Source organism: Ambystoma mexicanum, chromosome 9 (assembly GCF_040938575.1).
Source record: "Ambystoma mexicanum isolate Mex_15411 chromosome 9, UKY_AmexF1_1, whole genome shotgun sequence".
Lineage (NCBI taxonomy): Eukaryota > Metazoa > Chordata > Amphibia > Caudata > Ambystomatidae > Ambystoma > Ambystoma mexicanum.
The window spans coordinates 985,935,670-985,960,071 of record NC_090931.1 but is presented as its reverse complement, the minus strand read 5'-3'; the positions used below and the strand labels follow the sequence as shown (position 1 = coordinate 985,960,071).

General features: G+C 44.5%; 1 protein-coding gene across 1 annotated transcript in view; it reads right to left on the bottom strand.

Moving 5' to 3' along the window:
• Positions 1 to 959: 959 nt before the first annotated feature.
• PDK1 (pyruvate dehydrogenase kinase 1) overlaps positions 960 to 24,402 on the bottom strand; it is a 621,992-nt gene continuing 598,549 nt past the window's right edge. The window contains exon 11 of the mRNA XM_069616223.1: positions 960 to 3,218. Within this exon, the coding sequence (XP_069472324.1) occupies positions 3,078 to 3,218 (141 nt within the window). The 3' untranslated portion in view covers positions 960 to 3,077. The remainder of the gene's footprint in view (positions 3,219 to 24,402) is intronic.

The following is a 24,402-nucleotide window of genomic DNA, read 5'->3' as shown; positions in this document are numbered from 1 at the left end:
CATTGGTTTCAGGGCAGGTCACCTCTAAGCGTTGGATTGCCAATATGTTTTGAGTATTATTTAACTGTATAGGATTCACTTATCTTGCTTTTGTTACTTGGTTTGTACATGGTGTAGACACTTTCAGGTCTTTGTATACGATATTTCACATTTGTGGTGAAGGTGGATAGAAAATTCATGTCATCATTTGAACATTTTACCTTAATAATCAAGAGTACAAATGTAAACTGGACCTCAGTTTGTCTTTTCTGTGTACATTTACAGAAGTCCACTCCTGAAGAAGGGGTTAATTAGGACATTATTGTATATGCATATGTTGTTTGCATGCTCTGCAAACTTATTTTTTTTATTTTTTATTTATTGTTCAGATTAAATTGATCTTTAAAAATGTGAAAAGATGTTGGACTGTTTTTCAGTATCTGGGTGTGCAGGGAACTGGAGTGTCTAAAGTTTTGGACACTACTTTGTTGTATACTCTTTGTGACTTTAACCTGATCACAAATTAGCAAAAGGCTAACAACTAGAGAGGGCTTAAATGTTTCCTGGGACAAATTCTGACAACTACAAATCTTGGTTTAATACACACAAAAATCTATCCTACTCAGAAACTTTATAAACTGCGTAAATAAATGAATATGAAAAAGGTGGGGAGAAAAGGAGTTTCAATGTAACAACACAGATCCATAATATGGGCCTTTTCATAGGTGCACTCAATATTCAGCCCTGGGCATACAGGTTCATTTCAGTGTGGACACGATTCTGAAGTGCTCTGTAGTGCTATTGCAGGTCATGTTTGCTGTAACGTATCTGGCTAATGCCATTACACAGTTCACCTGTATACATCAATTTCCCCCACCCCCAGTTTTTTATGAGTTGACCCCATGCCAGTGGTTTCCAAACGTGTTTATGTGCATTTCTATTCAGAGCATGTACGAATGTGGCTACATTTCCAAATTCGAAGTTAAGTTAGATATTTATTGTTCATCGAAGTACTGGATTCAATTAAACAACATATTTCCAACTGGGAATGTAGTGAAACATCAATGGATCACACAACATACCCGCTATATCACAACTGGGAATGTAGTGAAACATCAATGGATCACACAACATGCCCCGCTATATCACAACTGGAAATGTCGTGAAACATCAATGGCTCACACAACATGCCCCGCTATATCACAACTGGGAATGGAGCTAAATATCAATGGATCAACCTACTCTAAAAAGGCCATTCTTCAGGTATTTTGAACTGTTAATAATGCCCACCTGAGAAACTGATTAAGGACATAAACAACAGATATGTCAACAGGACTTGGAATTTGTGGCCTCATGTCACTAATGATGCTGTGCGCCAGTCCATACATGGAAATATCGCATGTTATGCTCTTTCTGTTTTTAATTCACAAGTTACACAGCTTGCACACTTTTTCTAGACATGATTGGCATAGAGATTACAGACGATAGCACATAATTTAAAAAACTTGATGAACTGACCTCGCGGTATGGCTTTTGGCCATGCAACGGAGCACTGTTTGCCCCTATGTGGAGTTCATCACTTGTGAGGGCAGGATACCTCGTTAGTAAAATCTTCATGAAACCACAACATGTCAGCAAAAGTCAATCCACTGAACAAGAAAATACTTATTTTTTGTAAAGGATAGGCGAACAAACACCAAATGTGCAAAAATCCCCTACGTTTACATTTTTAACACTTTGTATATGTAAAACAAAATGGTTTATCTACTATTCCAACACCTAGGCAAAAATGAATGACCAACAATATGAAATGTACAGACCATGAGAATAAGAGAGAATTCAGATTCACTGACTGAATATATTGGGGGTAGGGAACTGTAGAAAGTGCTGGGGCACTTTCCCTCTCTCATCTGTGCACCTTCAGTTCCCAATTCACAGGTTTCTAATTCACAAGGACTTACACCGTGTAGGATGGGCTGGCTGCGGGACCCTTGCACCCACAACCATTCCCTCCATGCATATGTAAGTATCTGTTGTGCTCTCGACACCTAGGTATGGATGGATGTGATCACTGACTCCACGCTTGTGGGGGCCTGGCATCTGCCCACTAACCAATGGGGTAATTGACGCAGTTGTGACGATATTTAAAGGCCCCATCACTGCAGATATTTATTATTACATATTATCCCATATTAAGGCGGTGGAAACATGTCAAGCATGAGCTTTTCTATTTTGTGAAGAAGAAAGCTGTCAGAGGTGTAGTCAACGTCCTAACAGCGTGGCACATGCCCCTGTTTGTACAGGGAGACTAGGCCCAAGTAAAGGAGTGCAGGGACTGGCAGAGTTGCAAAGGCAGCCCTTTGTGAATCAAAGATAGGCCTGCAACTGTGGCATCCCTTGCCTCAGCATTGCCCTAGTAACATTCTGTGGGTGTATCGCATTACGATAGCAAACTTATGTGTGCATAGCTATGTGTAGAAGCAGATTCACTGTAGTGTATCACTGCCCCGCAGAATGCAGGAGTGTTCTCTATGCACACACCAGCCGAGAGAACAAGTGTGGTATTATGGTTTTTATAATTGATCTGACTAGATCCCCTTAATTCTTTAGAAGCCAAAGCCTTCATTTTCACCTCAAGTTGTTTGTGTGAGAACATTAAACATCATCTAACTTAGAAATCGAAGCTAGGCTTTCCTGTTAATAACCTCACCGCAGATCTTGCAGAGATTAGATGAGCTCACACATTTTCCATAAATTTACTTCTCGGCCAACGATTTAAACACATTAAACTGGTTGACGTGTAAACTGAAAGTACTAGTACTTCAATTCAAAGAGTGGTGTCGGAGAAGACCAAGGTAAACATCAATGTAACGTTTGTGATGTCCTCGCGTGGGCGAAACAAGGACGCTATCACCAGCGGGCCAAGGGTCTAGCTTTCTGCAACAGAAATCTAGCGCACTTCAGATGCAAAAGAACACGTCCACTAAGTACCAGAAGCACATGTGCAACAAAAACAGCCCAGAAGAGTTCTCAAGCAGCCACCTAGGGACAGGAATCGCCACCAAAACGTGAAAGCAGTTTTGATCCGCGCGAAGAAACTATCTACTACGGTAAGTGGTCATGTCCTTTGGTTCACTGCTCGGCACACACCAGTCATCTGCCTCGTGGCTCGTCTTGTAATGCCTCCAAGCGGATTTATTATAGACCGGAAGTCTTTCTACAGACTCTGTTGACAATGCCTGAAAGAAAAACAATGAGACTTTGTTTTACAAATAATATGAGAAATGTACATGTTTTATATTAGTCAAACAAAATCGGTGTGCACATTCCTGAGACAAAGAACTGCATTAAAATTGAATGCACTTAGGATACCCAAACTATACCATGGCAATGACCAGAAATCCCGGACCACTCCTCCAAAACGCGCATTTGAAATTTAACAGCACGGTTTGTATCAGAGCCAGTGAAAGCACATGGTTGTTAGTGATTATAAGAATTAAGCGAACAGGATTCACTACTCTTTCTCAATGGTCCTTCAATTTACATCTGGCTCTTCCAAAGTATAGCGTTTCATTATGTGGCACTTGTGCATGCTTATGCATCCCTAAGGCCCAGTCTAACCACTGTTGATAATGTCTTCCTGAATTCTTTCTAATGCAGACTTTCACAGCAACATTCATACAATTTACACCTAACAGCTTTCCAATTCGAGTCGCTGTATGTAAAATTACTCACCCCAGGGACTATTGTATTCCTAGTCCACAGCAACGTTCCCTCCAATTATTTTTGTATAAGTACAGAAATTATTTTTCTTTGTGCACCCATTATTTTGGATGTGCGCAACTGAATAAAATGCAAGCCACTTTCTGAGCATGCGTAGTTAGTGAGATACCAGCTCTGAAGAGTTTGGAAGGCAATTTCCCATTCCCAACAATTGCAATTCTTTACAAATCAGTGTAAAAGGAGCATTTTACAACTCTTTTCTGAAAATATAGGCTAAATAAAAAGGACTTTATATGCGATTATAAGGAGAGCTCATCAACCGGTCCAAGACTTCATGATATGCCATGGTACCTAACAAAAGGGTTCCATGTGTTAATATCCCCGCAAAAATATCGGCATACAAAAATATCTCTACAGCAATATTAAGGCATGGAACCTGCAGATGGGACTTCCGCAACTCCTGCATTATTTTTAAAGGAGCGACCCCCGCTCCCAAAAACCCCAAAAATGATCCCCGCCAAAAATATCGCCTATGGTCGTTCCAAACAACCATATATACGCCGATATTTTTGGTGGGGATAATATTACCTGATACCAACAAAAGTACTCCTGCGCAGAGAGAAAAACGTGTATGCACAAAAAAAGCTTTGAATGCTCTGGATAAACAATAGGTTTAGTCATAGCTATTCATATGTCAGCACTGCTCAGAGACAATACAGAAAGCGCTTAATGCCATTGGGAAACACTGATGTGGTTGTCAAAAATTCAGATATTATGCAATTTTTGCAAATTGAATAATTGTAACTGAAAGGAATTTGTCAGAAAACATGCCAATAAGAGTTAATGTGCCACTTTAATGGAGTAATTCAAGGGCCAGGAGAAAATGGCTCTCATAATTTGTGTAAGGTTGATAACTGCATTAGAATAACTGCACCACAGAATATGATGATCACAATTCCTGGGCCACTGCTCACTATCCACATTATGTTGGTCTGTGAGTTGTGACAACGTTTACTCAAAACCAGCCTTACAGCTAGGAGGCATATACACCATCCATTTTACTCCCTAAAAACAGGGCAATGTGCCCACCAAAAACGAGAAGCCATGAACATATAGGAATTTACCCCTGCTTCTACCCACAAAGTTCCACTGATATCCTTTTGAATCAATGACTAGAAGAGTGGTATTGGTAAAAACTCAAATAATATTACTGCCCGAGCTTAAGAGGAATTTTAAGGGGCGAGGACATATTTTAATAAGCATGAAATATCCCTACTGGAAAAGCCAACTATATTGTTACTCCCATAAAAATCTTTTGATTCCAAATATGGAGTAAAAACCTATACAAAGCCTACTTGTAACCCTGACATAGGAAGTTAAATTACAGGGCACATAATACAGCTTATAGTTTTGCCCACCCTTGCTCACCACAGCCTAGACAAAAATCAACAAGAGCCTTACTGAGATTTATTCTGGTGCCCCGTTGAAGAACATTACATATATTTGCCTTGTCAACAGTAGCAATGCTCAAAGGTACACCATATTGAGTACCTTCTTCTTTAACTAGAGACTCCTCCTCTGAAATGTACTGTTATCAGCTGAACAAGATGCATGGGGATGCTAGAGACAGTAAATGCACACCTATGATTATGTTGAAAAGCCCTCCACAGCTGAGCATAGACAGAAAGAGAAGGTGCAGTTTCCTAGACTAGTAATATAGTTTCCTATTCTTTAGCAAACAAACATTTCCATCACTGTACTGGCAAAACATCCGATTAACTGCCTGATTCATGGAATTATTTGTGTGAAAAACGCAGATTTGCGCTCCTTTCTTGTTGAAAATCCCCACACTTCAAACAGGGATTTTCAGGCAGAAAGGCGCACAAATCTGCGTTTTTCACGCAAATAATTCCATGAATCAGGCAGTTGGTTTTTAAACGTTGCTGATTTCATCTTCACCCCTAAGGAGTGTTCTCCTGTTGCCTTCCACCCGTTCCCCTCCCTGGCTCCTGTACTAGCCTCAAATATTAGTTGACAGGGCTCTGTAAAAAGTGAGGGATTGTAGCTTTGCAAGCAAATCCAATTAAAAGCCTCATAATATCATGTGGAGTTTAAGAAAATTTCGTAAATCTGCATGTGCACAATTACTATGAAGTACATACAAGATTGTTTGCAACATACCCCACCTTTTAATTGTTGGGTATGACTAAACAAGTGCTCAGTGGAACCATTTTTGTATAGTAGCGAGTTAACATACCATTTGTTAAGGTCTACGCTCCATGGAAATCTGAACATTTTGAAAGGTTGCAGATTGTGTGAAAAACATTCCAGTTATCTGAATCTTGTTACCCGAATTGTATATACAAATAATGCCGGGCAGAGTCAATACCAATGATCCCTTGCAGGCAAAGTAAATGATATTGCAATGTTGCTCTCCTCTTATAGGGTAATGTTAGCAATGCTAAAGTAAGAGATGCTGACCATGACATTTGCCTGCTCAAAATCCTTACAAGGTAAATTAATATTGGAGTGTTATAATGCGTTAACTTGCAAGGGGGCTTTGCAAAGTGCTTGTGTGACATATGTACAAAGAATGGGAAGCATGGAATGAGGTTACACATCCTAGTAGACTGCTTACTTACATTCAGCATCCAATATTTGAGCTGAAACTTGGGTTACATAGAGTGGGTAATGCTTTTTCTAAGGCACAATGAATGCCATTCATATTATAGCAAACATAAAACAAGACTAGTATCCAAGTCTGGTGTAACCTTTTGCAGAGCTGAGGTATGCAGAGTCAAGGTTGTCTGGTAATATCTGAATGTGGCCTTGGGTGGAGTTCGAGTTATGTGGTAGAATCAAGTATAGGAGCCATCAGTGGGGAGGGAAGATAATTTGGTTAATGTGTGCAGGCATATCTTAGTTATATGTTCTGTTCATACAGCCACTTTTTCATATTTGTTTTAACCTCTTGTCTGTGTATTCTGTTTTTAGGTTTTCAAGGTCAAGCTTGTATAGTAGGTCAATGTAAATAGGTTAGACCAGAATATCAAGAATAGTTAGTATAAGTTATCTTTATTTTGAGAGAAAACAAATATTAGGTAGTTGCTGTTGCTTGTCCCTTATTGCATCTTTATGAATAGGTGAGAATTGCCTGTGTGCGCTGCTAAAATTCTTCTGAGCGGCACCCAGAAGGAAGCTTGGCCAGCGCACATGCGCACAGCTTAGAGGGAACATTGGTCAACAGACCCCTTTCCTCTATACCCATGGAATGTCATTTCTACAGGGACAGGACAGGGGCACTTTGCGTAGCAATCACATAAATGAAGAGGAGGGCTCATACAGCAGGCACTGCTTTGAGCCGTATTCTCCCCTCATGTGCTACACTCCCAACCCTCATTCCCTTTCGCAGCAGGCATTAAATGAAAAAGAACACCTATTAGTAGGGAAGGAGGGCGGGCCTTATGGAGGATAGAGGTCTATGGAATAGGAGTACAGTAGTCTAACTTACTCCTTTGTCTTGACTCTTTCCTCCAAATTCAAGGGAGACTAACACACAACATGTAGAAGGGAGGAGGAAGAGAGACCACCTTGAAGAAGATGAGAAACCCAGGGTTACGGAAAAGGTTCTGTGGACCTCTTGGCCAAACCCAACATCTGCTCAAGACCTTGCATCTAATGAGTAATGTCTACAGAACATGCGTAGGGTGGCCCATGCGGCAGCCCAATAGATGTCTTCCAATGGCACATGTCTATGAAGAGCTTCTGAATCTGATCTAGCCTGGACCACATGAGCTTGAAGTGCCTTTTGTAGCTGGCCAATGCTGAAAAAGACCACACCTAAGCAATGAAAGTCTTGATCACCTGAGAGGCAGGAGAAGTACCATCATAAGAGAAAAGAAACTCTTTGAAGATCTGATCTGTCTGGTGCATTAAGGTAACATTTTAGAAACCTGGGAACATCCAGGTTATGAAGAGCCCTTTTGGATCCCCCCTCCCCTCAAAGGTTCCGGGACAAAGACCGAGAGACATCTCACCACCTTAAGAAGGAACAATGGTTGAGTGCCTAAAATCACTGTTTCTTTTTGCAGCTTTGTGTCTACAGTTCTCCAACTATCTGGCTGAAGTGAGGGCCACTAAGAACGATAGCATATGGAAGTCTTCTGAGGTCATGGGTTCAAATGGTTAAAAAGTTAGAGTTGAAAGCACCAAGTTATGGTATGATTGGGGCTGAGGATGCTCATTTGGGGGAAGGGGGGGGTGTGTGACAGCTCAGTGAGGAAACTAAAGTGCCTCTATGAGTGTATTTTGAAGGGTGACAAAAAGTATGCAACAATAGCAGAAAGGGAAGTGCGACAGGAATGCAGCTTGATATCAGAGGAAGCCAAGACACTGGTGAAAGAAGGAGCCTCCCTGAGGGAAGCCAGCAGAGGGTTGGAACTCTTTTCAAGGGACCGGTGGCAGAAATGCAGAAATGGAGCAATTTGCTGTTGTGCTGGAGTCTGGCAGAAGACCTGCGCGACACCTGCAAGAAGGACAAATCTGACCCTCCTGCTGGTTGAAAAGACCGGTAAATGTGGAGGCCTAAAGGACAGAGTCTCCAATGCCTCTAGAAAGCCTGAGAACGCCTTATGGGCCGAAAAAAAGTGATAAACAGCACCTTTTTGTGGACATTGAGCATTCTGGGCTGTTGCAAACAGGTCTATAATGGTATATCCTGTCCTGAAGGGGGCATGGCCAGTAGCCATGGAGCAGGACAGCATCTCTCGTAGCTCCTGCCTGATCCGTTCCAGAAACCAAAAATTAATCCTAGCCGACAACCTAGAAAGACGGCGAAGCAAAGCGAAAGTGCAGGAACTTGGCTGATGGGCTCTGCAGGCTACTAATCGCTAAACAGTGGCAAAACAAAGATCCGATATCACTGGAACCACTGAACAGTGAAATAACAAGATGGCGCCCACTGCATCGTAGCAGAGCAGAGCACATGTACACGCGTAAGTGAGTGACAAGCAGACACAGACAAGTTGCCGGAGAGGTCAGAAGCATCAGCACACCCAGAAGGTGAGAGTGTGCGGAGCGCCCCCCCCCCCCCCATAGTTGGGAACAGCAGAGTACAGCCATTAGGCAGCGCACATTCATATTGTACCCCTCCATGTTTGCTGCACGCCGTAGCACTTAAGGCCAGCTGAGCTTGCACCAAAATACTTGCTATAAAACCATAAAGAGAAAACCGGCAGCAAGAACAAGGACAGAGCCGGAGTGCAGCGGAACATGGCAACCACGTAAACTTATGACCAGTGGGAGACACTGACAGAAGCATGTGCTCTGCATACAAGTAAAATAAACCCCTGGACATATGTTTGAGAGTGTTTTCTGCCTGCAACTGTGTACCCGCAGTGTGTTCCACATCACAGAACGTGCCCTCTTAATTTGCCGGCAGAGATTTGGAAGCTGGACCCCCAATCAGATGCACCCACTTGTTAAATAACGCCCACCCCGCTCCCGAAACGCTGCTCAAGCTGAAAGGAAGATACGCAACCTGAGGGGGAGAGAGAGAGAGTGTCTGTCTGTCTGTCTGTCTGTCTGTCTGTCTGTCTGTCTGTCTGTCTGTCTGTCTGTCCTGTCTGTCTGTCTGTCTGTCTGTCTGTCTGTTGTCTGTCTGTCTGTCTGTCTGTCTGTCTGTCTGTCTGTCTGTCTGTGTCTCTCTCTCTCTCTCTCTCTCTCTCTCTCTCTCTCTCTCTCTCTCTCTCTCTCTCTCTCTCTCTCCTCTCTCTCTCTCTCTCTCTCCTCTCTCTCTCTCTCTCTCTCTCTCTCTCTCTCTTCTCTCTCTCTCTCTCTCTCTCTCTCTCTCTCTCTCTCTCTCTCTCTCTCTCTCTCTCTCTCTCTCTCTCTCTCTCTCTCTCTCTCTCTCTCTCTCTCTCTCTCCCTCTCCCTCTCCCTCTCCCCCCCCCCCCCCCCCCCCCCCCCCCAGAGGACCACTAATTACATTGCCCACACAAGAATCAGATTCTAAATCCAACATGCCACGAGTGTACGTCTGGACATGCCACGACAGACAGTAATCTCAACCAGAGAGCGGTTCAATTTTAAATACTTGGACCACCCATATTTCAAATGCCCTCAAAGGCATCCAAACTGAGAAGCTACCAAACAACCATGGATGACTACACCAAAAACCAGACATAGGTACCCATGGAAAATAAGGATCCCATGTCACAAGGGAAAGATGAAAGTTCCGTAAGAGCAGAAAGCCTGATCCTTGCAGCTATAGCGGAACTGAAATCCTCCCTGGAGTCCAAAATAGATGCAGTAATAATAGACGTCGGGCTAATGCACCAAGACGTCCGGTCATTAGCTGAGATAACCATGACCATAGAAATGCAGTTAAGCAAGAACTCCTTGGAAATCTGTGTTACTCGCTCAGATGTATACGCGCTGCAACAGAAAGTTCAATTGCTGTAAAATAGAGCAGATAGAGCCAAAGGCTGAGCTCAGAGAAACAACGTATGCATTTTGGGCCTGCCAGAAGGAGAAGCAGGCACAACCCTACATTCTACATTGAGAACTTATTTCTGCAGGAGATAGGTCCAGGTAATCTAACACAAGAGTTCACGGTGGAGAGGGCCCAAGAGCTTTGACCAAGAAACCACCCCCAGGTGCCCCACCGAGACTGATAATAGCAAAAATATAAAATTGCAAGGATCGAGAGAAAATCCTGGCCTTCTCAAGAACAGGTGGCACGTTACAAAGAGCATCTGCGCACCTAGCGGTTTATCCAGACTACACCATATAAGTGCAGAAGTGCAGGGCCCAATTTTCATCTGCCAAGGAACAACTCCATAAGGTAGGCTTGAAATACATGCTTACTTATCCAGCCCGCTTGAAGATCTTGTACAAGAATCGATTATGATTTTTTTAAATACCCGAAAAAGTACACGCATGGATGGACACGGAAAGAGTTGGGTCACCCACAGGACTTATTCAACTGTCAATTCGACTGGTTGGGGAACGATAGGGTAGAGCCCAGCAGGAGCCCGTCGCAGAGAGAAAATTGATGAGGCTGAAGCAATTTAAATAAGCCTGCAGAGGTTCGTGGAGCATCCAATTACAAATCCATCATCTACTCAACAAGCTATTTACCCAAGTCATTCACTAACTACCTTCATGGCAGGACCGAGACCGTATCCCGGAACATTGCATCCGATAGTGGACGACTGTCCCCCAGCTGCTGCTACCCCGCCACCCTCTTCCCTTTTTCTTCTAGGGCACTAGTTTGAAGGGCGCACCTGCTGCCTACTTACCTGACAGTCCCGGTACTGGAGGAGAGGGCGAGAAGTGGACACGCCTGAGCAAGAACTTTATAGCTGGGCATATATTTAAAGTTGGGGAAGTTGGTGAGGCGGAGGGAGTTGGGGAACCAAAGTTTGCCTACATTAGCCTCTACAAGCAGGAATGATTATGCACAAAGTAACACGACTCCTGGGGTTGGAAACTATAGATACAGCAACACTACAGAGGGGCAGCCACTGCCAGAGGTTGATCAAACTATTAATACAGGGCATGGTAAGCCCAGCCCCATCGCTGAATGACAATCAATGGCCGTCAACCTCCAATTGTTAATCTGGAACGTCCGGCGCCATAATAGGTACATCAAAAGGAACAGGGTACACACATACTTGCATAGATACAAGATAGATATAGCCCTACTGCAAAAAATGCATCTCACAGCGGATAGGCAAAACACGATTAGTAAGAAGTGGGGTGGACAACTTATAGGCTCCACATATTCGGCCTACGCAAGAGGGGTCTTGATCTGGATAGCACCCTCAGTGCCCTTCAGAATAGTCCAAAGTAAAACGGACAACGAAGGAAGAATGGCACTTATATATCGGTTCTTAGAAAATATTGAAATATACATTGTTAACACAAACATCCCCAACTACAATACAGCCACCTTTTTCCAGTTACTATACCACAGACTTGGCTCCTTTAGGAGTGGCACCCTGATTTGGGGTGACGATTTCAACTGCACACTAAACCCGACACTGGATAGGTCAGATGACCAGTTTAAGAAGCCGGCACCCCCAGCCAGGGCCTTACAAGGACTCCTGAACTCGTTTAGATTGTCGGACGTCTGGAGAGAGTTCCATCCAAATACTAGACACTACTCACATGTCTCTGCCCCACACACAGTACAGACTAGGCTAGATTACCCTTTTACTGGGGAAGAAACAGAGTTTACAGAAGCAGAATACAAAAGTAGAGTCCTTTCAGACCATGCCCCGCCCCATCTGACATGGCAATATGCTCCTCCCAGGCCCCGAATCCTGACGTGGAAACTCAGAAGCGAAGCGCTACAAGATGTTATTTTTACAGAGCACATTAGAGAAAACATCACAGCATACTTCATGCAGAATAAGGACAGCGTCCCCCAAACAGGAACAATATGGGAAGCATTTAAGGTAGTCATTAGTGGAGTAGCAATAGCCAAATCGAGGGGTATACAAGCAGAGATCTGCAGGGAACTAATATCAGCTGAGAAAGAAATGGAAGACATAGAACAGGGAATACCCAAATCAACAGGACATTATCTCAAACGGGATACCACTGAAGAAGGAATGCTTGAGGTGTTGGGAAAGACTAGGCAGGCACAACTACACTAAATACATACAGAAACAACATGCTGAAGGGGACAAACTTGGTAGACTTCTAGCCTGGCTATACAAAAGCGATGTAAAGAAAACCCGTATGCTCCATCCGCAGTAGCTCGGGAGCCACATATTTACAAGCAGGATCAACAAGACCTTCTTTGAATTCTATTGTTCTCTGTACCAAAACAATAACATTGTCCTGCATGAAGACATAGAAGAATCGCTTAACCAAATTAGCCTTCTCCAACTGCATAGCACCACATTGGAAAGTTTGTCAGCTCCTATTACCCTGGAAGAACTAAAACAAACAATACGCTTACTACCCACGGGTAAACCACCAGGCTCAGATGGCCTACCGAGTGAGTTTTACAAAGAATTTGCTGCGGATCTCGTCCCACCTCTACACGATATGGTCACCGAAGCGTTTGGCATAGGCCTTTTACCCCCTAACCTGAGAGAATCAATAATTATACCACTTCTTAACCAAACAACCGTCAACAGACTGTGGGTCCTACAGACCCCCATCTATGCTAAATCAGGACATCAAAATACTTACGGCACACGTTACGATAGCTGCCCTAGATGTTATGAAAGCATTCGACTATCTAATGGGAATGGCTATATGCCACACTCAAAAGGCCTAGGGCAGATATACATAAGATGGATACAACTAATATACACTAAACTGGTCACTAGGGTTAAAACAGGCAAGCACTTCTCAGACCTCTGGGAATTAGAAAAGGGCACAGGACATGGCTGCCTGCTCTGTCAACTACTTTACAACCTAGCCATGCAATCAATAGTCAGAACACAAGAACAACACATTGAAAGCCCTAGAAATATACGGAACTCCATGAGGTTTTGGACATGGTTACCGCTTTCTTTGATGGGCAGCGCAGCACTACGGAAAATGATGGGCCTCCCAGATTATTGAATTTTTGTGTGACTATCCTGTATAACATTCACAGCCCCTTTTTCAGAGCACTAAATACCTTGTGCAGGGAATTTCTCTGGCAAAATAAAAGTAGTAGAATAGCTCTGACCACCCTCCAGAGACAATATGAAGAGGGAGGTATAAGGGTACTACGATTTGAACTATACTGTCTTGCCAGACAGCCACAGTTCGTGACAGGCTGGCTAGCTGATGAACCCACCCTGGACACTCATTTGCTCCAACAAGCAATACCACATTTTTACTTGCGAGAACTATTGTGGATGAAACCGCCCCGAGTTAGCCTGAGCCCACATCTTGTAACATTGGGTATATAACTCTGGAATAGAGCATTCAAGCAACTCAAGAGGGCTGACCCTTTCTCCACCCATGTTCCCCTAGTCTCTCTAGTCCTAGAGAGGCCGCAGATGAGGCTGAACATACGCACATACTGGGAAACATGTGGTATAGCCACGATAGGTGACTTAATACAAAGCAACTCCTTCATACCTTTCCAAGAGCTCAAGGGTAGCACTGGCCTACATCAAATCCAGTTTTTACAATACCACACTGTCACAAGTGCAAAAGCACGCAGATGGCCAACTTGCGGCGATATGGTTGACACAAATTCGATAGCGGACCTTATGTGTGAAATGGCAGAGAGTGGAAACGCAGTGTCTAGGATATATAATATGCTCTTGACTGGAGCGGCCTCTTCAGAACTTGCAGTCAGAGGCAAGTAGGAAACAGACCTGGGTGGCCCCTTTATGGACTCTGAATGGTCAAATCTACTTTATTACAAAAGGTGAGTATATAGGAACACTAAACTGCAGCTTATTCAATTATTTACAACAACCAGGGCATACCTGACACCGTTGAGAATCTCCAGTTTCCCGGGCACGCCCGTACAGGGTTGCCCTAGATGCAGCGCCAAAGAGGCAGGCATGTTACACATACTCTGGACCCGCTCGGGTATACAGGATTACTGGGATGGGATTGTAACCAGAATGAGCAGAGGCGGACTTACATTACACACCCTATCCCCAGCTGCAGGCTTATTAGGAAAATGTACACGCCTAAAAAAGCACACGCTATATATATAAAATGAAAGATCTAGCGTACATATCAGCTAAGTGCAGAATTGCCATGTCCTGGAAATCACCTACGGGCCACAGGACAAGAGACTGGTGGTGTGAACTACGCAAATAGGCATTTTCAGAAACAGTAGCATGGCAGCGAGCAGTGCAAACTGGTTGGTCAGGATCCGAGGAGGATAGTGTGTCTTGGAATGCACTGACACAGACCTTGTTTGCCCCTGAGGACACACACTCTGAAACAGTAAGCCCACCTGTAGTAGCACCCTTGTGAATAAAGACACGCATGCACCTTAGGAGGAACCCACACACGTTCACGGCTCTAGTGTAGCAGGCAAACTCAGTTAGATAAAGAGAGGCGCGAGCGATAGGGAGGGAAAGTTGCAGGAATTGTTTTTGCAGGTTCCATGGTATGGTTTGACATTATTGTAAATGCATGCAATCACACATAGTGCTTGCAGAGTGGATGCTTTGATTGTAACCATTATTGACAAAAGAACGTTTTTCAGAAAAAAAGGGGGGATGTCCTCAGACCCTGAAAATGTCCATGTGTCACTCCCCTGTCCAGCTCCCCCTCATGGGGAGCCCAAGAAAGACTCCTGAGGGAGACGACCTGTACAACACTGCGAGAACCTGCCGGGTGACTGTTTAAAAATGCAGGTGCTGTGAGGTACCTATGCTGCACACAAAAAGTTGAAGTCAATTATATATGGTAGCTATACTGCTATCAATTTCCCAATTTAATGATTGCACCTGTACAATCTACGCATCCAACGTATTATGTTTCGGTTGGGCTAGTTCAATGCACTGGTACATTAGAGTAATAGTTCATTAATAAAATCAGAAGCTGATTATGTACTATGCGTTTTCACAAACCATATCTTTTGCTCTAACACATGTGGACTTTTTATTATATTTTTTAATGACTAAATCAATATGGTCAACACAAATATTTTCTCGTAACCGTATATACGTTCATAATAAAATTCCCCTAGACATTAGATTCCATGGGACAACTCATTCCAGGATTACATAGAATACAGCTCATCTAAGCGACCGAAGAGGCCAGGTAGGTTTAGGTCATAGCTAACGTGCGTGCTTACTCAGGGCCTCAATAATTCAAAAACAGTGCAAAAAAAATATACAAAGCAGAATGTTAATGCTAGAGTGTGATGCCATGTCCCCGATCATTATGTTACCTAATCGTTATTAACTATCTTGTCCTATGAACAGGTTTTCAACATACCTGATCCAATAAAGAGATCTAGGGTTTGTCTTGGAAAGGTAATTATATTTTATAATAGGCTATACGTTCTTGTAAAATAAAAATGCACACTTCCATAAGAGCTATGTCAGTAGCATCTTATAAAACATCCCTCTCCGGTTGATGAAGTCCTTGTACTCTCACTAGATTATAAACCTGGAAAGTATCCACAAGAGTTCAATTATTTTGGAGTTTTTCACATTTGTATACCTCGAAATAGATCAATCTTGCTTAAGGTTTTGTTTCTTGTAAAATGATGGCTTATGTTTTTGCATTAAAATTGGCCTAGTAGTAATATGTACCTGCTAATTTATCTCTTGAAGCTATTCCCTATTAAGGCCATACCTCTTATTAAGCTATGTTGTTCACCCGCTGTGGGGGGGGTCAGACATGGCCGGTAACAGCCCACCAACCCGTGCCTAGGGAGGCCCCACAGCAGGGTTGCCTCCTCACATAAAAAGAAAAGTTGGCGCCACATGGGGAAGGGCCTCTGGTGGCTGGAAACAGGTTGCCTGGGTGGAGTGGAGGCAAGAGACCTGAACCCGCGCTGCTGGTTCAAATAATGCCCGGCTGCCATATTGTTGGTGAAAATCAACACCTAGTGTCTTTGCAGTGATGGCAGAAAAGGGCACCCCAAATGTCTTTCAGAGCCTTCCTGGTGCATTTGCAGGTGACCCAGGGTAGCCCCACTCTGAGAAAGATGCATCAATCGTGATCCACAGAAGGATCTGGGGCATGAACGGGGTCGCTCACAGAGAGACCGCAAGTCTGAAACCACCAGTGGAGATCCTTCAGCATCACCAAATCAGGAGTAAATGCACCTTATTTTGAAACCAAAGAGTGGGTATGATATGATATGATATGATTGTTTATTTAAATAGCGCCTATACACAATGTGTTTCAAAGTGCTTCAAGGCAAGGGAGGGAACAAGGGAAAATACAACCACATTCTTACAGGCCATGAACAGTAAGGATGTGAAATTAACTGTCGTACTAAGCCTGACGACATTTCAGATAGTGCAAGAGCTAAGACATAGATAAGGAAGGGAGGGGGAGAGTGGGAAGGAAATGGAAACAGACAGGCGACTACCGTACTAGGCCTGACAACATGTCTGGTAAAGCCGGAGAAAAACAAAAGGTGAGGGAGAGGGGTGCAGAAAGGGAGGGGAGGAACAAAACAAGCGACTATCATACTAGGCCTGACGACATTTCAGATAGTGCTGGAGAGGTGGTGGGGAGGAAAAAAACAGTAATGGGAGGGTGGAGGAAACAGACGAGGTTGCCATCATATTAGGTCCGGGGACAATTCTGATAGAGTAAATGCATAGAAGAAAGTAAGGGGAGGAGATAGGAAAAGGGAGAAGGGAAAGGAGGAGAGAAAAGAGAGTAAGCAGTCAAAAAGAGTGGAGAAGCAAGAGTGGAGAGCGAATACAATTGCAGAAGTCAGTAGTAACACATAATGTTGCAAGCCAGGATACAAGATGAAGATGGGAACAGCATGATTCAGGGCCACCATGAGTACAAGATGCAAAGGAAGTCCAGCATGAGAGTTGAGAAAGAGTGACGCACCGTGAATAAATGAAGTCCATAAAAGTCAAATCCAGCATTGGCCACAAGACAGTGATGGTGAAAGAAGGCACCAGGTGGGCGGGGCTTGCTAAGTGGTAAAAAGGAGCAGCAGGCAGGAAGGTACCAGGTGGGCGGGGCTTAGGCCAGGTGACCTAGATCCACTTGCACATGCTCCCCATCTGCAAAGGAAAAGAAGCTGGAGGGCTCCTTAAGTAGGGAAACAGAGCGGCAAGCAGGAAGGCACCAGGTGGACGTGGCTTGCTAAGAGGTGAAAAAGAGCGGGAAGCAGGAAGGCACCAGGTGGGCGGGGGTTGCTAAGTGGTGAAAAAGAGCGGCAAGCAGGAAGGCGCCAATTGGGTGGGGCTTGCTAAGTGGTGAAAAAGAGCGGCAGGCAGGAAGGCACCAGGTGGGCGGGGCTTAGGCCAGGTGACCTACATCCACTTGCACCTGCACCTGGTAAAGCAGGATTGTCCCCTTGCTGTTTAATCTTTTCATGTCAGTTTTTGAACCAGACAGGACCAACAAAAAGATTCCCCCCCTGCCCACTCCCACTCTGAGAAATAAAGAGTACAGCATGCTTCTTAACGCTGATGACAGTCATTCTGGCTTTAACCCCAGATGGCCTTAATCAAGGGCTCCGTCATGTCAACAACTTCTAGAACATCACAAAAACGAAACTAAAATCATGATCTTCGGCAAAATGGGGAGGCTCTAAGGTGGAAAATAAAAGGGGAACCAATTGAAGTTGTGAACTTCTTATGTGTTATGTTATGTTACTTGGCATTTATATAGCGCCTTATGTATCACTGCTATGACCTCAAAGCGCTGGTCGGTTTAACGCCCTCGGGAACCGCGGTTCAAGTCAGGAGAGAGAGTGTTGTATGGTGCGTGGGCGCACCGGATGTGTGTGCAGCTGGTGTGGTTGTTGCATGATAGCTACGGCTGAGTTTTACAAGAAATAGCCTATGGACGGTCCATTTAAATATCAGGCAGAGAGAGCAACTGCTGATTCAAAGGGATTCTGAGGTTCTACTATCAATATGGAGCCTTTAGGTACTATACATGCATAGAAGTCTTTACATTTAATGTTTTGTCATTGTTACTCCATAGCAGGGAAATCTGGGGCCATGGCAATTGTAAGCTCCTGGACACAGTAAAGATTCGATTCCTGCAGCAAGTATTGTGTCTCCCTTCCAGATGCCCAAGTAGTGCTCTTAGAATCAGCTAGGGCTCCAGGGTATTGAATCTCTAGCACAGACTAGACCGTTTAACGTACTACACCAAGTTAAAACTGGGCCTCTCGGATAACCTGAATGTAGCAGCAGGTTTCCTGGAGGTGGAGGCCTCCGACTGTAGGGACAAATATGACTGGTATAAGGGAGGAAGTACGCTGTTGAATGATACTACTGTCGCCATATGCAACGGCAATCTGGCACAAGCTAAATTATCCATTAAAGCCTGGTCTAGAATGGGGCCGCTGGTTCTGGACGCCAATAGAATGAAATCCTTGCCTTCCCTGGCTGGTTCCATGTAATTTCATTGCGGGATGATTTTTCGCGGGGTCTTTACCGCAATTGTTTTTACAGAAAAACCCCCATTACATTTTTTTATAATTATTTGGGGGGGGTTCCCCTCCGCAATCCCCCAATTTCTTTAATTTTTTAATTTGTATTTATTCCCATACACCCACACCCCACATGCATATAATTGACTAACCCCACCTAAAAAATTCGATGGGTTTTTCTGGGGAAAAGATTCACGTCAAAAAGCCCAGCGAAAAAACATCCTGCGATGAAAGGACGTCATACCCCCTGGCCATGTACACCGATCTAAAAGAGAACTCAACAAGCCCTGGGCCCATTAGGAAAATTAATTCCCCTACAGGTAGAAATGGCCCGATTGAATTTACTCCCTCTCTCCAAAAGGACAAGTTGGAGGAGGGTTTCACAAAAATGCCCATGTGGTATAGCGTTTGATGGAGATCTGGTCCATTTCTTTCTGACCTGCCCATTCTACAGAACAGAGAGGAAATTGTGGTTAAGAACACTTTTCTGGTGCATCACATTATATCATGCAAGGAAGCCACATCCTTGCTGTTCAACTGTGCTGAGCCCCGGTTCACGTACAAGCTGGTAAGGTTTATAAATGCAAAAGATTGCACAAAGTTAGATAACATGACAAGAGTTACCATGCGTGGTTTCTGCTGACCAGACTATTATACATGTTGTTTTAACAAAGGCTCCTTATGGGGACAAGGCACATCTGCTGATTTGAACTTTTTTACCTGAACTAATTGCTGATTGTTATTACCAATATATTGTAGATTCATATTGCTGATTGTTGTACACTGTACATTTTAATCTTAATGGAGTAATCCAAAATAAACACCTTAAGTAAGATTGCATGATAACATTAGTGATAGATTCGAGTAGATCCATAGAGGGCACCGGAGGACCTGGAGCAAGCACCTTCTGATGAGGGCACAGGGCACATAGAAGTGTTCACTAGAACCAGAAAAACAGCCCGGGCAAGGAAGCAGTAACAGAATTGTTGACAGTGTTTTGGTAGATGTTTAAAGCCACTGGCCTTTGTACCTGAGCATTCGTTAAAAGGATTGGTACCGAAGACGGAGGCTGAAGGAGAAGCTTCCTATGAGAATTGAAGAACAAGCGAAACCTCTTCTCTGACTGGGCTACCAAAAAGCTCTCTAGGCTGATCCATAAAGTAACCTGAAAGATCAAAATGATCAGACTCTCTAGCAGAGAGTTGAATTGGCTGTGAACAGAAGCATTGGCCAGTGCACGTCCTATCAGAGTGCCAGTGCCTCTGTTTGTGCTTCTTGCATTTCTAAGAAGCTTCAGCCAGTACCAAATGAGGTGTAAGGTCCTTCCTCTTATGCGGGTACAGCCCAAGGAAAAAAACACATTTGGTTATTTTTATTGGGCATTTGTAAGTTTGACATCAAGTAAATCATGTTTCAAAGCGCCCACACGGCAAAGGTAAGGGAACATGGGAAACAGCAAGACAATGGAAAATGCAAAATACAAAAAAGCAGTCCTACTAGGCTTTGTGAACATTTGGATTGTGCAAGTGCATAGAGAGAGGAGGGACAGGGGTAAGGGGTAAGTGCTAGACCAGGCTTGTCCAACCTTTTTGAATGTGGGGTCGAAGCATTCACTTTTTGTCAACCAGTGGGCGGGCGAGCCAAAGGTCAACAACCTCACCCAAAGCAATATATTAAAAAGCGATATTGTGTGACCTTTGACACAATAGCATCACAGGCAGTGATGTGATGCGCCATGCAGTCCCAAAGATAGCATTTGGTGTCAGGGGCAGCGAGTATCTAAGGGAGCGCCTCCATCAAATGATCAGAGGTCAGTTGCTTTGCTATTGATTTATTTTCAGTGTGTGTGTTCATATTTTCCTAAAATAGTGGGGGCGACTGAGCATAGGGAGCTATAATGATCTAGGGAGGGTTTGGGAGGTTCCCCCTCCAAGAATTCTTTTTCAAATTTGGGTTTGAAATGGTGCATTTTACAGCAGAAAAACTGACCAAAAAGCCATAAGTTTATAATCCGTTCTAAAGGGGAACATGAAAATTCCATGTCACCAACAGCAGACAAGAACATTTTACAATACAACACATTTTAATGTTCAATGTGTCCACAGTGTAAGACAGCACTGTCACTGATGTAACACATTGTCATGCTGGTTGTGCCCAAAATATGCCTCTGTAGCAACATGTCTATTCTGGCTGTTCCCAATTTAGGCCAACATTGCCCTTTACAAAGCATGATTTATGCTGCCTGAGCATATGCAGTGTGCCCAATACATATGGCAGTTTATTTCTGTAATACACATTCATTAATTCTGTGTTAATGAGTGATGCTGCCTGTGCAGTGTGCCCAATACATATGCCAGCGTATCTCTGTAATACACATGCATTACTTAATTCTGTGTTAATGATTGAGGCTGCCTGTGCAGTGTGCCCAATACATATGCCAGCTTATCTCTATCTGGTGGGCTACGGTGTTATGCGCTCAGAAATTTCACTCCTGCAGCTGTCCTTCTTCCGACAGGGGCACGGACACCTCCCAAGGGCTGTTTTGCCCCGTCCAGGTTAGCACTTGTCAGTTGAAAAAACAAAAACTGGATAGAGCCCCAGGCATTTTACCCGCCGTGCTGCTTTTCCGGGTGTGGATGGCGTGATTGTGTTGCCTAGCCATTTTGGCAAGGAATTAATTCCCACATGCAGTAAAATCATGTGGGAATTCATTCTTTTTGTGACGCAATATGAACAGTACACAAGGGGGAGGTTTTTTCAAAAAGTGATGCAAATTGTACCCCCCCTCTAGAGGCGGGATGTTCAAACATTAAGGCGGCCTGCGCTGCTTTTGAGCCTTCGAGATACTGCTGGCCAGATACTTGTGTTTCGGTGCATCTGGCCAGCAGTATCTCAGAGGCTCAAAAGCACTGCGTGCCGCAAACATACGTCGGAAAAAATGGCAGGCAGTACTTCCCTCTGCTGGAGGCGAGGAGAACTAGGCGTCGGTGTGCACCGCACGTAGCACTGTGAACCTGGGCTGGGCTGAGCTGCTGGCTCACGCAGGCTCTGCCCTGGTCTCGGCAATGCATTTGTGTGAAGGTGGCGCTTACGTGATTATGATTTTCATTGGCAGAGAAACAGCCAATGGAAATACTGTTACCATGCAAGGCAGTTATTTATTTTATTTATTTCCACTACTACAACATGCCTTGCATGGTAACAGTATATCCATTGGCTGTTTCTTAGCCAATGGAAATCGCAATGTGTGTGGACTACAATTCCTACCCTGAAACTGCAGCCACAACGCTTGCTGCGTATAAAATAAATACAAAACGTACAAAAGTAACCCTAATGCTTTGTTTGTGCTCTTGGGCTTCAAGGGCCACATAAAATGGCTTGGAGGGATTGCGGCCCTTGGGCCGCATGCTGGACAACCCTGTGCTAGAGGATCCACAGAGGGGTGAACTGCCAGGGAGACCGTTGCAAGGCAACAGGTAAGTGCCAGGCAGTGACCACAAGAAAGAAGAGGGGTCACTAGCACATACAATAAGTACAGGCCTGTAAGGCAGTACAGGCCAAGTGGTGCCCCAAGGCAAGTGCAAGGGAGGGCGGATGCTGCGGGCGATCGGACAGAAGGCCAGGATTCAGAAGGACACATAAGGGCCCAGGACACCAATCACAGCTACTGTGGGGTTTAGCAAGGGAGGGAGAGAGGGGGGTTAGATTATGGTGTGCCAGTCCAGAAGTAGCACAGCCTTAGGTAGGCCCAGGTTCCAGCTTGGGTGTACTAAGACCGTGTAGGGAGATAGACTCAACCTCTAAAAGATGAGAGCTGGACTTCAACCTTTCAGAGGCCTTGTGGTCTTCAACATGTCTTTTGCCAGACCAGGACAGAGCAGAGGCAGAACACTTCTCTCTGGTACCTTCTGAATCTTATCTGGAGTAAAAAGGTTGTCCAGTACCGTAAGATAAGCCTCATGACTTTGTGCCTTCTCACTGAGAGGTGCACGCAAGTGAACTCCTGAACGGGTGGTGGAAGGTCCCTTGAGATCTGCAGTGGCGACCTTAATACGGCTATCGAAAGGGGATGCTGAATCGGAGACTGAGCCTGGTACCAACCCCCTCTACCCGCTAGGATAAAAAGTCTTCCATCCCTCCACGAAGTTCGTTGTGGATTGAGGTACCTGACCAGCCTTGAACATGGAGAATAAGCAAGTTCTCAGCCATCTCGGTTTTGATACCAACACAGAACTGACAGGAAATCATGTTATGATAGTTCGATACAGTTTACGTAGACTGTCTGGTTCAGCCGCAGAGAAGTGCTTACTGCACCCTATGCATGACTTGAACCCTGTTGTCAATGGCATGCACAGAGAAGGAGACAATGTTCTGAGAAACATGACCAATCATATGCAAAAATACACCCCTCACAGAAGGAGAGGAAAATGGTGAAAACCCAATGCTCCAGAAAGTGGAGAGGCATGGGTCAGCTCTTTCCCCGTTCAATTGTATAGGTGGAAAAACAAACTGGGAGGTGTCCGTTGGTGATGAACGAGTGCGGCATGGCCGGACGCTTGGAGGCATGCTTGCATATGCTGAGCCCCATTCTAAAATTCAAAGTGACAACATCTTTATAACATCCAGCCAGTGGTGCAGGCATTCCAAATAAGTTGGCAGGAAGAGAGAGAAGGGATGCTGAAGTAGATGAAGCCCAAAGGTTTCTGATTATACAGAACTGGGAAAACAGACACCTCTCAAAAGCATGAGTACATCTGAGAACTGTTTATCATCCTCTCCTAGGTAGGGTGTTATCTATGACCAGAGTATTCCATACATATCCTATGAATGAGAGGAGCTCAGTGGATCTGAGGTAGGACTTCCTACAATTGTTAAATAGGCCCAGAGAGAAAGCCTAACTCAGCACCCTTGTCATGGCGTGAGTAGCAGAGGAAGCTCTCACAATCCAGTTCAGGAATACAGGAATACAGACAGACAGACAGGCAGGCAGACAGACAGACAGACAGACACACACACACACACACACTGACCCCCTTCTTCCCCCCAACGGTGGCATGCTTATTGGAATAAACTTTTATTGAACAGAAAAATAAGGAAGAACCTCATCTGTCAGGAACAGTACCAAAATGTCGGCCCCAAAATTGCAACTATTTAATTATCGCGCCTTTGCGCGATAATGAAATGCCGACCCCCACTACACCGACTAATGGGAGAGCGGGTTGCAGGGGTGTCCCCCGCTCCCTTTTTTGGTGTAGTGGGGGCCGGGGGTTGCAGGGGTGCAGGGCTTCCATTAGATGGGAGCAGGGGACAATAAAGAAAATAAAAATAATATTAAAACATTTTTTTTTTAAAAGGACCCTGCAATGCCAGTTTAGGCCCAGGTTAGGGGGCGAGAACCGACGCCGCAGGTTTGGGGGGGAGATGCCAACACACTTCACGGTGTGCAGCCAAAAAGATAAATGGGTAGGAGGGAGGCGGTTGCAGGGGATGCATGGCACAGTGATCTATGTGATCACTGCGCCGCAACATAATGGGTGTCAGCAATTTAATTGTCGATATTATGGGCGGTGCAGTGATCACATAGGTTCATCTGTCCCTATAACTAAGAGGGGTTTCCCTGCCTCAAA